This window comes from Asparagus officinalis, chromosome 1 (assembly GCF_001876935.1).
Source record: "Asparagus officinalis chromosome 1, Aspof.V1, whole genome shotgun sequence".
NCBI lineage: Eukaryota > Viridiplantae > Streptophyta > Magnoliopsida > Asparagales > Asparagaceae > Asparagus > Asparagus officinalis.
This window is the reverse complement of record NC_033794.1, coordinates 42558390-42570846: the sequence shown is the minus strand read 5'-3', so window position 1 is coordinate 42570846 and position 12457 is coordinate 42558390. Positions and strand designations below refer to the sequence as shown.

Below are 12457 nucleotides of genomic sequence, written 5' to 3'. Positions count from 1 at the left end.
TGGTTTTTTTTTTTCAGTTGAGGAACAAATCTCACCTCCTTCAACTCATGGACTACTCCATCGTGCATCCTAATCTGCATGGTACCTATCTCACAAACGTCACATGATTGATCATTTCCCATGACAACAACACCCCCATCGACTTTCTCAAAAGATGCAAACCAGTCTCGCCTAGGATCACATGATAAGTAGCACCGAAATCAAGCATTCAATCTGATGCATCCATATGGTTCACCTCCGGAGTAATCTGTAGAGAAAAGCACGAATCATCGGAATCATCTCCTTTCGCAATATTCACCTTATTGGCCTTTGGGCCCTTTTTCTTGCCATTCTCTTTCTCCTTGAGCTTCGGGCAGTCTCTCTTCCAATGTTCCTACTTTTTACAGAATGCACATTGGTTCTTTGCTAATTGGTGGCGGCTTCTTGACTTTTACCTTCCTTTATTACCACCTTTCAGATATGGGCTTCTACCTCTCGTCGACAAGGCCTCGCCTGAAGTGCTAGCTCGGGAAGTCTCAATGTCTTTCCTCCTCAAATCGTAATTAGTCAATGCGTTAGTCACTTCACTATAGCTGATAGAAGATATCCCATTCAACAAAGTGAGCATGAAGGTATCATACTCCTCATCCGGTAAGGAGCCCAATAAGATAATAGCCTTATACTCATCCGATATCTTCTCATCAACATTCACCAAGTCCGATAACAACTTAGTGTAGTTGTTCACATGAGCCACTAGCGAGGTGCCTCTGGACATCTGAAATCTGAAGAGTCTTCGCAGCAAGTGCAACATGTTCTCAACACTCTTTGTGAGATACTTATTGTTGAGAATTTCCCACATCTTCATTGCAGACGTCACCCCAATCACATCATATTTCAGCTCTTGTTCCAAACAGGACCTGATCACCCCACGAGCGTTCCTATTCATCTGCTCCCATACCGCCTTTTCATATTTAGGTGGCCTCTCGTGGACCATGATGGTCTCTTCCATATTCTTAACATTGAGCGCATCCTGTACGCCGCTCATCCACAAACCAAAGTTGATTTTACCGTCATACTTCACCACACTAATCTTAGTGTTCTGAAAACTAACTTGTATTGTACTCGCCATCGACTTGCTGATCTCACCTTCTTCTCTCATTTCAAACCAACTCCAATTTGTAGAAAAAGAACAAATTTGATAGAAATTAGGAACCACCTAACTGAACCCTAGATCGGATTCCAAATAGATCTTCTATCCACACGAGAAAAGCGAAATCTTCAACGACAACTTTAAATTCTATCTCCACCGAAGCCTAGAACTCCAATAACCAAGCTTCCAACTGAATCTTCCTCCACCTAATCCAAAACACCCTAGATCTGAAATCTGGGCTCTGATACCACTTGTTACGCGCAACAAAAATTTTAGCAGTACTTCGGTAGCACAATAAGAGAGTTAGGTTGCAATAAGAATTTCCGTCTCACCAAAAAAATAAGATTCTGAAGTAAAATATCTCAACCAAGTGAGATATCAGCTCTTCCTCTCATTAGTTCTAGGACTGACCTGTCGAGGGAACCTAAAAGCTATTACAAATCATGCAAATAGTAAGACAACTAATTTTACGTGGTTTGGTAAATTGACTACGTCCACGGGGCAAGGAGGGGGAGATCTACTACTAGAGGGAGAGAATACAACTAGGGTTTATAATCACTCAATCTAAACCCTCACACAAACTCTCAGATCCCTCACACAAATATCTCTCTCAAAAGACTTAAAACCCTGAAAACAACTGCACCAAATCTTCACAAAAGGCGGCCGACTTTTCTCCTTGCACAACAATTTTTTTCTCTGCCTTTGAGCACGTTGTAGGCGTATAAAACTGCTTATAGGTCCCTTAACACAGCTCGGCACGGTGATTCAACAAACCAACGAACCATCGGGCGACATATCCAAACACGAGCGTTAGTCTACGGATTAACCCCGGCGCATGCGAAGAACCCATAAAAGTGAGCGACCGCAAAACAGGAGCTCGTGATTCGTTCGAAAAAGGGAAGTTGTAATCTTTTTTATTTTTCTTTGATTTTGTTGTAAGATCTTATAAAAAGACCGGATCTTTTGTAATCGAAAAATAGTTACTTAAGAGAACAATGACTTCAATGAAAGCTACAATTTTTCCCGCGAACAATCTGGCGACCACAGTGGGAGCCACCGATCTCACTGCCGATATCGATGCGTCGCAGCCGCGGATCTCAATCCCGGTCGAAGAGGAGGTCGAGTACGAATTCGACCAACAGAAGTTCGAGGAGTATCTGTCATCCTCGTCCGGATCGACCCCCCATCGCAAGTCCAAGAAGTTCTCCTCCAGGAGAAAGGTACGTTGGTACGAAGAAGTTGAAGCTACCAACGACGATCTCACCCCGATTGACGCCAAAGTTATGTCGGGTGAGGTTCCACCAACCTCCAACCAGATCAAGCTGGTTCTTGCCAATTCCTCCGTCACCAAAGGAGCGGTGACTCTCTCAAAGAGAGCCCGCCAAAGGCGACACCAACGCTTGGCCAAAGAATTCGCCAAAGCGATGGAGTCCACCGACGGAATCCGCTACAACGCGGATCTGAAGAACAGGAGAGGAAAACAACCTCAACAACCAATGAATGACAGCTCCTCCAAGCCGCCAATGAACGAATGGATCTGTGTCACACGGAATCGTTCGATACTTGAGGAGCGTATTCACAAGCGCCGCGCACTGTCAGCGCAAGCACGGGCTCAAATCCAAGAAGCCCGTAGAAGATTGCAGAAGGAGGTGACGAAGAAGCCGCCACTAACCCGCCAAGTATGGAAGCCGAGGTCTGAAATAGCGATTCAGGCTAAGGCACAATCATTGCAGCCTTTGAGGCAAGTTCAACATCTGGCGAACCAACCGAAATCACTAGCAATTCCAATAGCTACTCCGGGAGATCCCGCGGAATCATCCCGAAGAAGGAAGTCTGTTTTGGGGCGCCTCGGTCCACTTCCCGATGAACGATGCAAGGCGCCAGTTCAAGAACGTTTGAGCCCGATGAAGAAGCCCCGAACGACTCAACATGCTGGGGGTCGCCGTCACCTTCAACATGACAACGAGTTCAAGGCAGCTGCGCGCGCCACTTTGCGCATTGAAGTCCAGGAGCCCGTCGAGAACTCACGCCCAAAAAGGCATGTTTCGAGGCGCGTGACTCTTGAAGGCCCAATGAAGGCAGTTCGTCCTCAGAAGGAGACATTATCGTCTGATGACGATAACGTTATACCTGAGAAGTCGTGCCCACACACAATAGGTTACTCCGATTGTCAAGATGACGAGTTGTACTATCGTGCTAGGGGTACGAGTAAAACCAGGAAGAGGAGTCCTCGAGAACAAGAAACTCAATGCCCATGTTCCAAACTCATTCGGGCAGTATTGTCTGAGTGCAACTACATCAAGGCGGTCCCCGAAAGAGTTTTCGTTTTCGAAAGGCTCAGTACCGAAATGCCAAAACCAAGGCCTAGGCGTTTCCAACGAAGAAGAACGGTGGTTGAAGATGAAGACTTTCCGAGGGTCACCACTAACATGACCAGCAAGGGGACATCAGCACAGGATAATCTCGAGTCGATTCTGAAAGCGCCCCGGCGTATAACCCGTCTGCAGTCTGGAACCATCAAACGAGCAACTATGGTAGGGTTCGGACAAGACTACCTTCAGAAGATGAAGAATCTGATGCCGGATCCACGGTCGCATCAGATAATACGGTATCCAGCGAGGGACAACCCCGCGATGCACTTATGATAAGTGCAGAACAAGTGGCCATGATGCTTGAAGAGGCCATGGCTAAACAACAGGAGGCCTTCAGGTTCAAAATGTAGATGTCCATGCAGAACATGAGAGAAATACATGACCAACAAATCCAAGCATTGACGAACCAGCAAGGCGAGCCAAGTCGTCGTAACCAGGTTAATCTGGAAGATGAGGACACAGGTGTGAATGAAACCCATAACGCCAATAATCCTCCCGTCAATGCAGGGGGTGGTAACGAGAATGCTAACGAAGACTCAGGTGAAAGCTTGAAGATTAAAAACCTCGAGAGCAAAATCAATACGTTGATTTCCGCTCAAGAGATGAAGAAGACGGGCATTCCTTGTCCCTACCCAAGAGAATGGGAATCAATCCCTTATCCGGCAAAGTTCAGTCTAATCAACTTCACGCCATTTGATGGGAAGGGTTCACCCACTCAGCATTTGATTTACTTCAAATCGCACCTAGGAGTCATCTCCGGTAATGAGCCTCTGATGGTACAGTCCTTCGTTGGCACTCTTCGTGGAGCCGCCTTCGATTGGTATCGCCGCCTCAAGCCAGGAAGCGTGAATAGCTGGGATGACATGGAAACTAAGTTCCTCGCTAATTTCTTCGACGATGACACCAAGATATCCATCGGAACGTTGCTCGATGAGAAACAAAAAGACGGGGAATTGGTCGACACCTTCGTCAAAAGGTTCCGGAAAAAGGCAATGAACTGTCGGGACCCGATCACTGAGGAGTTCATTCTCCAGACTTGCCACAACAACCTCGCATTGGACGTATTAGAGGCAATGGGAACAGCACCGTCTAACACTTGGAAAGACTTGAAGGTGCGCGGTGAACAAGCCGAACGCTTCCTCCGAAGGAAGAAGGCCGAGAGGAACCTACCGACGGCTAATCCTCGGAACTCGAACTTTGCCTCTCGTGGTAAGAGCAAGGCACCTGCAGCTGTTGTTGGTGCTAATCGAACGTCACAACAGCAATCCCGAAGGCAGCAAAAGACTTCGGACCCGAGACTCAAAAAAGAGTATTCCTTCAAGGACGAAGACGTTCCAGCCATCTTCGAATCCCTCCTTAGAAGCAACAAGATCAAGGTACCACCTATCACAAATCAGGAGGAAGCTGACAACACTACGGACCCAAAGTACTGTGCATACCACAGGAGGGTCGTTCATCCCACCAAGGATTGCTTTGCTCTCAAGAATAGCATCCAAACCTTGGTTGAAGCCGGCGTCATATCGCTGGGATAGGCCAGGTTAGAATGGCGCTCCTCCAATAGGTGCATGAGGTTAAACTGCGCCCTGCAGACTCCAAAGAGTATACGAATATAAACTGTTTCTCAATCCTCCAACAGGTGCATGAGGTTAAACTGCTCCTTTCTACACTCCGATAAGTATAAGAGTATAAACTGCTCCTTTCTAGACTCCGACAAGTATAAGAGTATAAACTGCTTCTTAATCCTCCGACCGGTATAAGAGGTTAAACTGCTCCCTGATACTCCAACATGTATATGAGTCTAAACTATTTTATTTTTTTCACGGGAAGTTCCTGGAGAATTTTTATATGTAATATTTTTAAGGATAACCCGGTCATGTAACTGAGTACAATGTCGGACCCAGTTCCACAAGGGAAGCTGGGGGTGGATTATTCATATATCGGGAAGTTCCCGAAAGAATACCACGGGTGATATTCTTAGGGATAACCCAATCACTATAAAAGTGATAAGTAAAACATCCACATTTAAACTCTAAATGTCGGAATGTTTTCCATAATTGCTATCAAATTCACTAATTCTCATGAGTTATCTTGTTGAGACGAGATTCGGTCCTTTTGACAGATTAATCTTTCCTCACAAAAATCCCCCACTGATCAAGTCAATTGACGGTGGGTCCACTAAATTTTCTGTCCACCAATTCATGGTAATTTCCAAAGCTTGACGTGTTAAGTCCTGATTACTTAACGTCAAAACCCTTTATTGAGTGGCCAATACAAACCAGTATTTCTACTGCTACTTGTATTTCACTCCCTTTGCTTTCAAGTCAAACCTACAGTTGGGGCCACAATCAAAATCCCCTCTCGATTCCTCCAATGAATGAGAGGTCCACTTTCAAATCGAGTGATCAAACCTTCCTACAGTTAGGGTCATCTCAAACTCCTACTTGGTCAAACCTTCCTACAGTTAGGACCAAAACCACAATTCATTCTCGATAAATCTCGATAAACGAGAAATTCACCTTTAGTTCGGTAATCAAACCTTCTGACAGTTGGGTTATCTGAATCTTTTCGATTCTCGGAGTGGAGATCCCACTCTTAGTTTTACCTTTCCGGATTCTGGGGGTGGAGATCCCACCTCGAGTCTCCTTTCCAGCTGAAGATAGAATATAAAATTCTTCTTCTTCAGTGTCGGGAGATAGAATATAAAATTCTTCTTCTCCCATTTCGGGTTCGCCTTTGCCCCAAGAGAAGACACCACCTTTTTTAACTCCCAAAATTTGTGCCTCACAGGTACGGGGAATTTATCCCGAATCCTAAGTAGGGATAAGTCAACGCCTAAAACGCGTTGCCGGTTTAGTCTTTCACCGATTAAAGAAGACACCAGAATTCCAGTCTAGGAAGTTTATCCCGAATCCTAAGCAGGGATAAGCCTGCGCCTAACACGCGCTGCCGGTTTAGTCTTTTTCTGGGGTATCCTATCCTGAAACCTAAACAGGGATAAGTCTGCGCCTAACCCGCGCTGCCGGTTAGTTTTTAACCGTTAAAAAGAACACCCGCCCACATATTCAATATTGTGGCAGGTTGTTATTAATAACATCAAAATCCATGCCTTACACGCATGGGGAATGTCATCCTGAATCCTAAGAAAGGATATGCCGACGCCTAACACGCGTCGCCGGTTTAGTCTTTCTCCGTAGAAAAAGACACCAGAGTTCGATTCTGAGGTATTCTATCCCGAAGCCTAAGTAGGGATAATTCAGCATCTAATACACGTTGCTGGGTAGCCTATTCCCATAACAATGGCAAAGTCTACGTATTCGAAGTCGTAGCAACGAGTCTCAGAGAATTCACTCTCTTAGCACAACGTTACATGCGGAACGGATTTAGATAATCCGCATGCTAGCCCGACTCAAACGGTAGTCGGTAAAGGCTAATCAAATCCGTTGAAGGCTGAGGGTTAGCCAAAAATCCTAAAGTCAACGCCTAACACGCGTCGCCGGGTAGTCTATTCCCGTGAGAAAGACGAAGTCTACATATTCAATATCGTAGCACTAAGAGCGTTAACTCTCTTAGCACAACGTCACATGCGGAACGGATTTAGATAATCCGCACGCTAGCCCGACTCAAACGGTAGTCGGTAAAGGCTCATCAAACCCGTTGATGGCTGAGGGTTTGCCAAAAATCCTATAAATACGAGGGTCACTGACGCATCAGCTTCATTAATTGGTCTCGTGATTTGAGCATCCAACGACTTCGGGATGAGATCTGTATCCGCACATAAATCAGCTTTTATAGTTGGTCCTGTAGCCCCAGCATTTGGGACCGCCACGCTCCAACACCTTAAGAGCTTAAACTGTGTAGACCCAAGGTTAACGCGTGACAATGAAAGTCAACGCATATCGATGCAAAACCCTAGGGTCAACGCCGGTCAACACATAACCCTAGGTCAATGCCAGTCAACGCGTTACGATCAAACAGTCAACGTACGACGTTCGAAACCCTAGGGTCAACGTCGGTCAACGCGTAACCCTAGGTCAACATCAGTCAACACGTTGCGATCAAACAGTCAACGTACGACGTTCAAAACCCTAGGGTCAACGCCGGTCAACGCGTAACCCTATCAAACAGTCAACGTACGACGTTCAAAACCCTAGGGTCAACGCCGGTCAACGCGTAACCCTAGGTCAATGCCTATCAATGAGTTGCAATGAAAGAATCAATACTCCGAAAAGTATACGAGTATAAACTGCTTCTTAATACTCCAATAAGGTATACGAGTATAAACTATTCCCTATTTTTGGTTGAGAAATTTCTGGAGAATATTTTTCTAAAAATATTCTTAAGGATAACTCAACAACATTACGCCGGACAACGCGTCAACGATCGACAATCAGTTCTATGTTGAACCAACAAGCACGGGCTAAAGATCAGAAAATCAGGAATCGACTTCAAGTTTTAAATTCCGACAACGGTCAGACAATAAATGCAGCACCGAAAACCTTACAGACATTCGACAAAGCACCGAATAGCCTGAAGGATTGAAGGAATCAAGAACAGAAGCCATTCCAAAATCCCGCTATACCGACTGAAGGTTGGGACAATCATATCCAAAGTATTCCAGACTCTTCTATAAAAGAACGAGGCTGAAATACTTTGGATGGGGTATCTGTAGGTGTATAAAACTGCTTATAGGTCCCTTAACACAGCTCGGCACGATGATTCAACAAACCAACGAACCATCGGGCGACATATCCAAACACGAGCGTTAGTCCACGGATTAACCCCGGCGCAGGCGAAGAACCCATAAAAGCGAGCGACCGTAAAACAGGAGCTCGTGATTCGTTCGAAAAAGGAAAGTTCACTGCTGGATTTTCAACTTTTAGCGACGGACAAATCCGTCGCTATAAGTCGTTATTCCGTCGCTAAAACTTTTAGCGACGGAAAAAATAAAGTTCCGTCGCTAAAATTTTGACGCTATAACAGGGGTGCCTAAAAACACTTTTAGCGACGGACATTCCGTCGCTAAATTTTAGCGACGGTTTATTAGCAACAGAAAATCCGTCGTTCTATTTTTTTTAAAAAAAAGGAAAAAAACTTTCCGTCGCTAAAAGTGACATTAAAATCCGTGTATGTTTTCTGTCACTAAAAGGGTCTATAGCGACGGCTAATCCGTGGCTAAATATTTCTAATATTTTTTTAAAAATTATTTTGAAAATTAAAAAACCTGTACAATAATATAATGAATTTAAAACCCTATTCAATCAACAATATAATATTCATTCCCACACATATATAACACATATATTTTAATAAAAATATCCCAACATAATTAAAATTATTTATACAACACACACCATGATAAATATTGTTTATACATCACACACTCATTGTTTTCAAAGGTAAAAAAAAAATCAGTCCTCCTGATCATCATCATCCTCATCACCAACTCCACCTTGTCTAGAAGTCCAAGCCTGTAAATATAAATCAAACGTTAACAACATGGCATGACATGCAAGTATACAACCACGACCAAAGCCACCACCCACCCACCCACCACACTCCACACCAACCACCCCCTCCCCCTACATCACCACCACCACCACCCAATCCCTACACCTCCCCCTCCCCCACCATGACCAAACCTAACACCAACCAATCAAACAACGCCCACCACAACACAACACAACACCACAACATGGACTATCTTTCAATTCTCACCACATGGCCAAACTTAGGACAATTTGTGGCAATATGAATCATTGATCCTAATTGCTTTATTCACAAAAGAGCGGCATCCATCAATTATTACGATGTTGAATGATATCATTAATACAGTATTTAGTCCTTATCATTCCAAACAAATAAATTGTACCTTGTAGAACTAAACTTATACAAGATAGTAGTTAGTTAGCAAATAATGATGCGTCAGAACCTTGAAGGTTATCAAATTAAGCATATGGATATCCAACTGTTTGGGCATGAAGCACATGCATGCATAGATAGATGGGATTGCAATTTAAGCAGAAAGATGTGACTGAAATATAAAGATCAGGGGTTTTTTTTAGCTCTAGGGCGTACTGTCAGCATCAACTTCCACATGCCAAAATCATAAATTCCCTCTGATGCAACCAGCAGCACGTTGCAGACAGATAGTAGGAAAACACCAATCTACAACGGTTCCTTGCATTACAAGAAAAGAGAAAATTGCTCTGATCAGATATCATGAAGCCAAGAACCTTCTGTAACATAAGGGTGTAAAGAAATTATAAGAAGAAACATTTTCCAGAAAACTTTTGTTGGCTACCAAATACAATTTACTTATGCTAGATGCAAAATGTGCTCTTTTTGAGTGGAAAAAGAAGACCACAGTTTGCGTCTATGGTTTGAGTGCTGTGATCTTATGGTTATAATACTTGTCCTGACTATGAGCCTGGTCATCTTTATGTTCCAAGGATAGAGAGGCAAAGATCATGTTATATCAGATCTTATAATGGAGCCATTAATTTTGCATATTTGATAAGCACTATAAAACCCAACACAGTGAGACAGACAGAAAAGATGTTTATGTCTGAGCGACACCCACAAAACATAGCCAACCAGACTACACTAGCATTCCCGTGTAAAATTAGGCAAATACGATTGAAAGTAAGCCAAAAGCTCGCACAAACTCTACGAGTCAAACCATCCCAAGCCTAAACACACAAATAGGTGGCTTATGGCTCTATCCATCTATTCCACAAAGGATGGTTGACGTCCAAGATGGGAAGGGTTTCATACATTGACACGTTCATTCAATGCATAATATCACATGAACATGGGGTGTTATATACTCTCAGAGGGATGCCCACCAATCGAACACAAGAATTGCTTGAAATCATCCAAACACGACTACACAGATGTATATGTCTATTTCTTCTGAATATATTTCACGGACTCTTAGAATGTAGTAGGGAGCTACTCATACAATACACCATCTTATAATATTCTCAAGGTGGACAGCAGCTGAAACAAACATCATAAGTAATGGATATACAATAGCACACTTAACTGTATTCGGATTTAAACTTCAGCAAAATGATGTAAGGATGGAATCATGGAACTGATAAAAATATGTCATATCTATGATAGGTTCTTATGAAAAGCAAATATGAATCATCTTCTGTTTCCCTCGCCGCTACTGTCTCTTAAACAAACATGGGTTAGAGAAATACAAAACTCCCATGTCTTTTCCATAGAAACCCTTAAAATAGAGTAGATCTACTCTTAACTTCAACAATGAAATGGTTGCTTTCTTCGTTCATAACAAATAACATGAAGTTATATTTATTTCCACTTGTTTACTTGAAAGAAATAGTCAGCGGAGCTCACCTTTTTTGAAGTAACAAGGCCTAAATATTTGTTCTTGCTCTTGCTCTTGCTCTTGGATGGTGGTGATGATGATGATGAACTAGAAGAAGATTCGCTTAAAACCCCATATTTTCTTAATTGTTTCCTCACAAACTTGTCATATATGAAAGCTGCTCCCCTAAATTGTGGTAATACCAACCAAGCCACTAACAATACCTTCATCTCATACCAAATTGGTACCCTTCACAAAAAAACCAATCCAAATTAATTGTCCAAATAATTTATAGAGTTTATCAATTAACCAAGAGTTTAATTACCATCTCAAGATTGGCTCCAAAACCATATCCATGAGCGTCAGGAAAGAGTACAAAATCCAATATGCTAACCACTGTTCATCATCAAGCTTGTCTTCAGTCTCAATCGCTTGAACTGATGCATACCTACATAATAATTCAAACCCCTCAACCAAATTCCAACCCCACCCAAAAGAAAAAAAAAAGAAAAAAAAAACAGTGAACAATATATACTTACAAGGGATAGAGCAACATGATTGCAGGCCTATAATCAAATATTGCATAATTGATATTAGTGCTACAATAGCAACAATAAATAATTAACAAACTTAAGTAGAAACTAATGAAACAAAAATATGTATTTACCCGGAGAAAGAATGGATATAAGTGAGAAATGTCCAAAAGCGGTCCATGAAGATTTCTTTAGTTTGAGTTCAAGAAGCTTCTTCTTGCCTAAGTTTTTGAGACAATAGTTTACTTTACTACAATCACGATACTGGTGATCTGGCTACTTACTGAGAATTAACTATCAAATTTTGCCAATCATTTACCAACAACTATGCAGCGAATTTTTCTGTCCGGAACATACTATGTAAAATTCAACTCTAAAATATGTAAAATTCAACATACCAGCTTTTCTTCCTCTCCCCATTCAACATTAACCCTGTTTCCCACAGGAACTCCAACAACAAGCATTAGATCACTCCTCATCCGAGGAACTATACCCCCCAAGGTCACCCTCAGACTCATCACCATCTTCCTCGTTCTCCAAACCCTCCCTCCTCACCCTCAGACTCATCCGAGGAACATTAACCCGTGCGGGTCCCACGATAATAGGCGGAGCCAGAGCCTCTCGTCGTTAGGGGGGCGGTGGACGGAGAAGAATTGGGGGTAGCGAGGGATTAGGGTTTGCTGGTAGCTAATAGCGAGCCCGAGATCATACCGGAGGAGATCGATGGTGTGTAGAGGCAGGGACCGGTCGGCGGTGAGCATGAGGAGTTTGCGCAGGCGGTCGACGAGGCCGGGCTCAGCTAGGGTTAGGGTTCGTACCTCCTCCTCGCGTAAGCGGAGGGCGGCGGCGGAGAGGGAGCAGGGGCGACCAGAGGATCGAGGGTTGAAGATGGCGGGAAAGCGGCGGAGGAAGGAGGCGGGGTCGCGGAGGCGAGCTACGGTTAGGGCTTGGGGGGAGACGGAGGAGGCGGGGGAAGACCTGAAGATGACGATGGGTTCGCCGACGAGGAAGAGGAGGAGGAGGACGATGATGGCGGAGATCCCGCCATTCCTCCTGCTGCTGCTTCTCTCGCGGTACTCGGTCGAAG

The 12457-nt window shown here is 43.7% G+C and overlaps 1 protein-coding gene across 1 annotated transcript; it reads right to left on the bottom strand.

The window, feature by feature from the left end:
• Positions 8883 to 11585, bottom strand: LOC109842273 (HVA22-like protein e). The gene is made up of 5 exons (XM_020411174.1): positions 11505 to 11585; positions 11377 to 11403; positions 11163 to 11285; positions 10867 to 11086; positions 8883 to 8969 (listed from the first exon to the last, which is right to left on the bottom strand). The coding sequence occupies exons 1-5, from the start codon at positions 11549 to 11551 to the stop codon at positions 8910 to 8912; spliced, it is 477 nt and encodes a 158-aa protein (XP_020266763.1). The 5' UTR covers positions 11552 to 11585; the 3' UTR covers positions 8883 to 8909.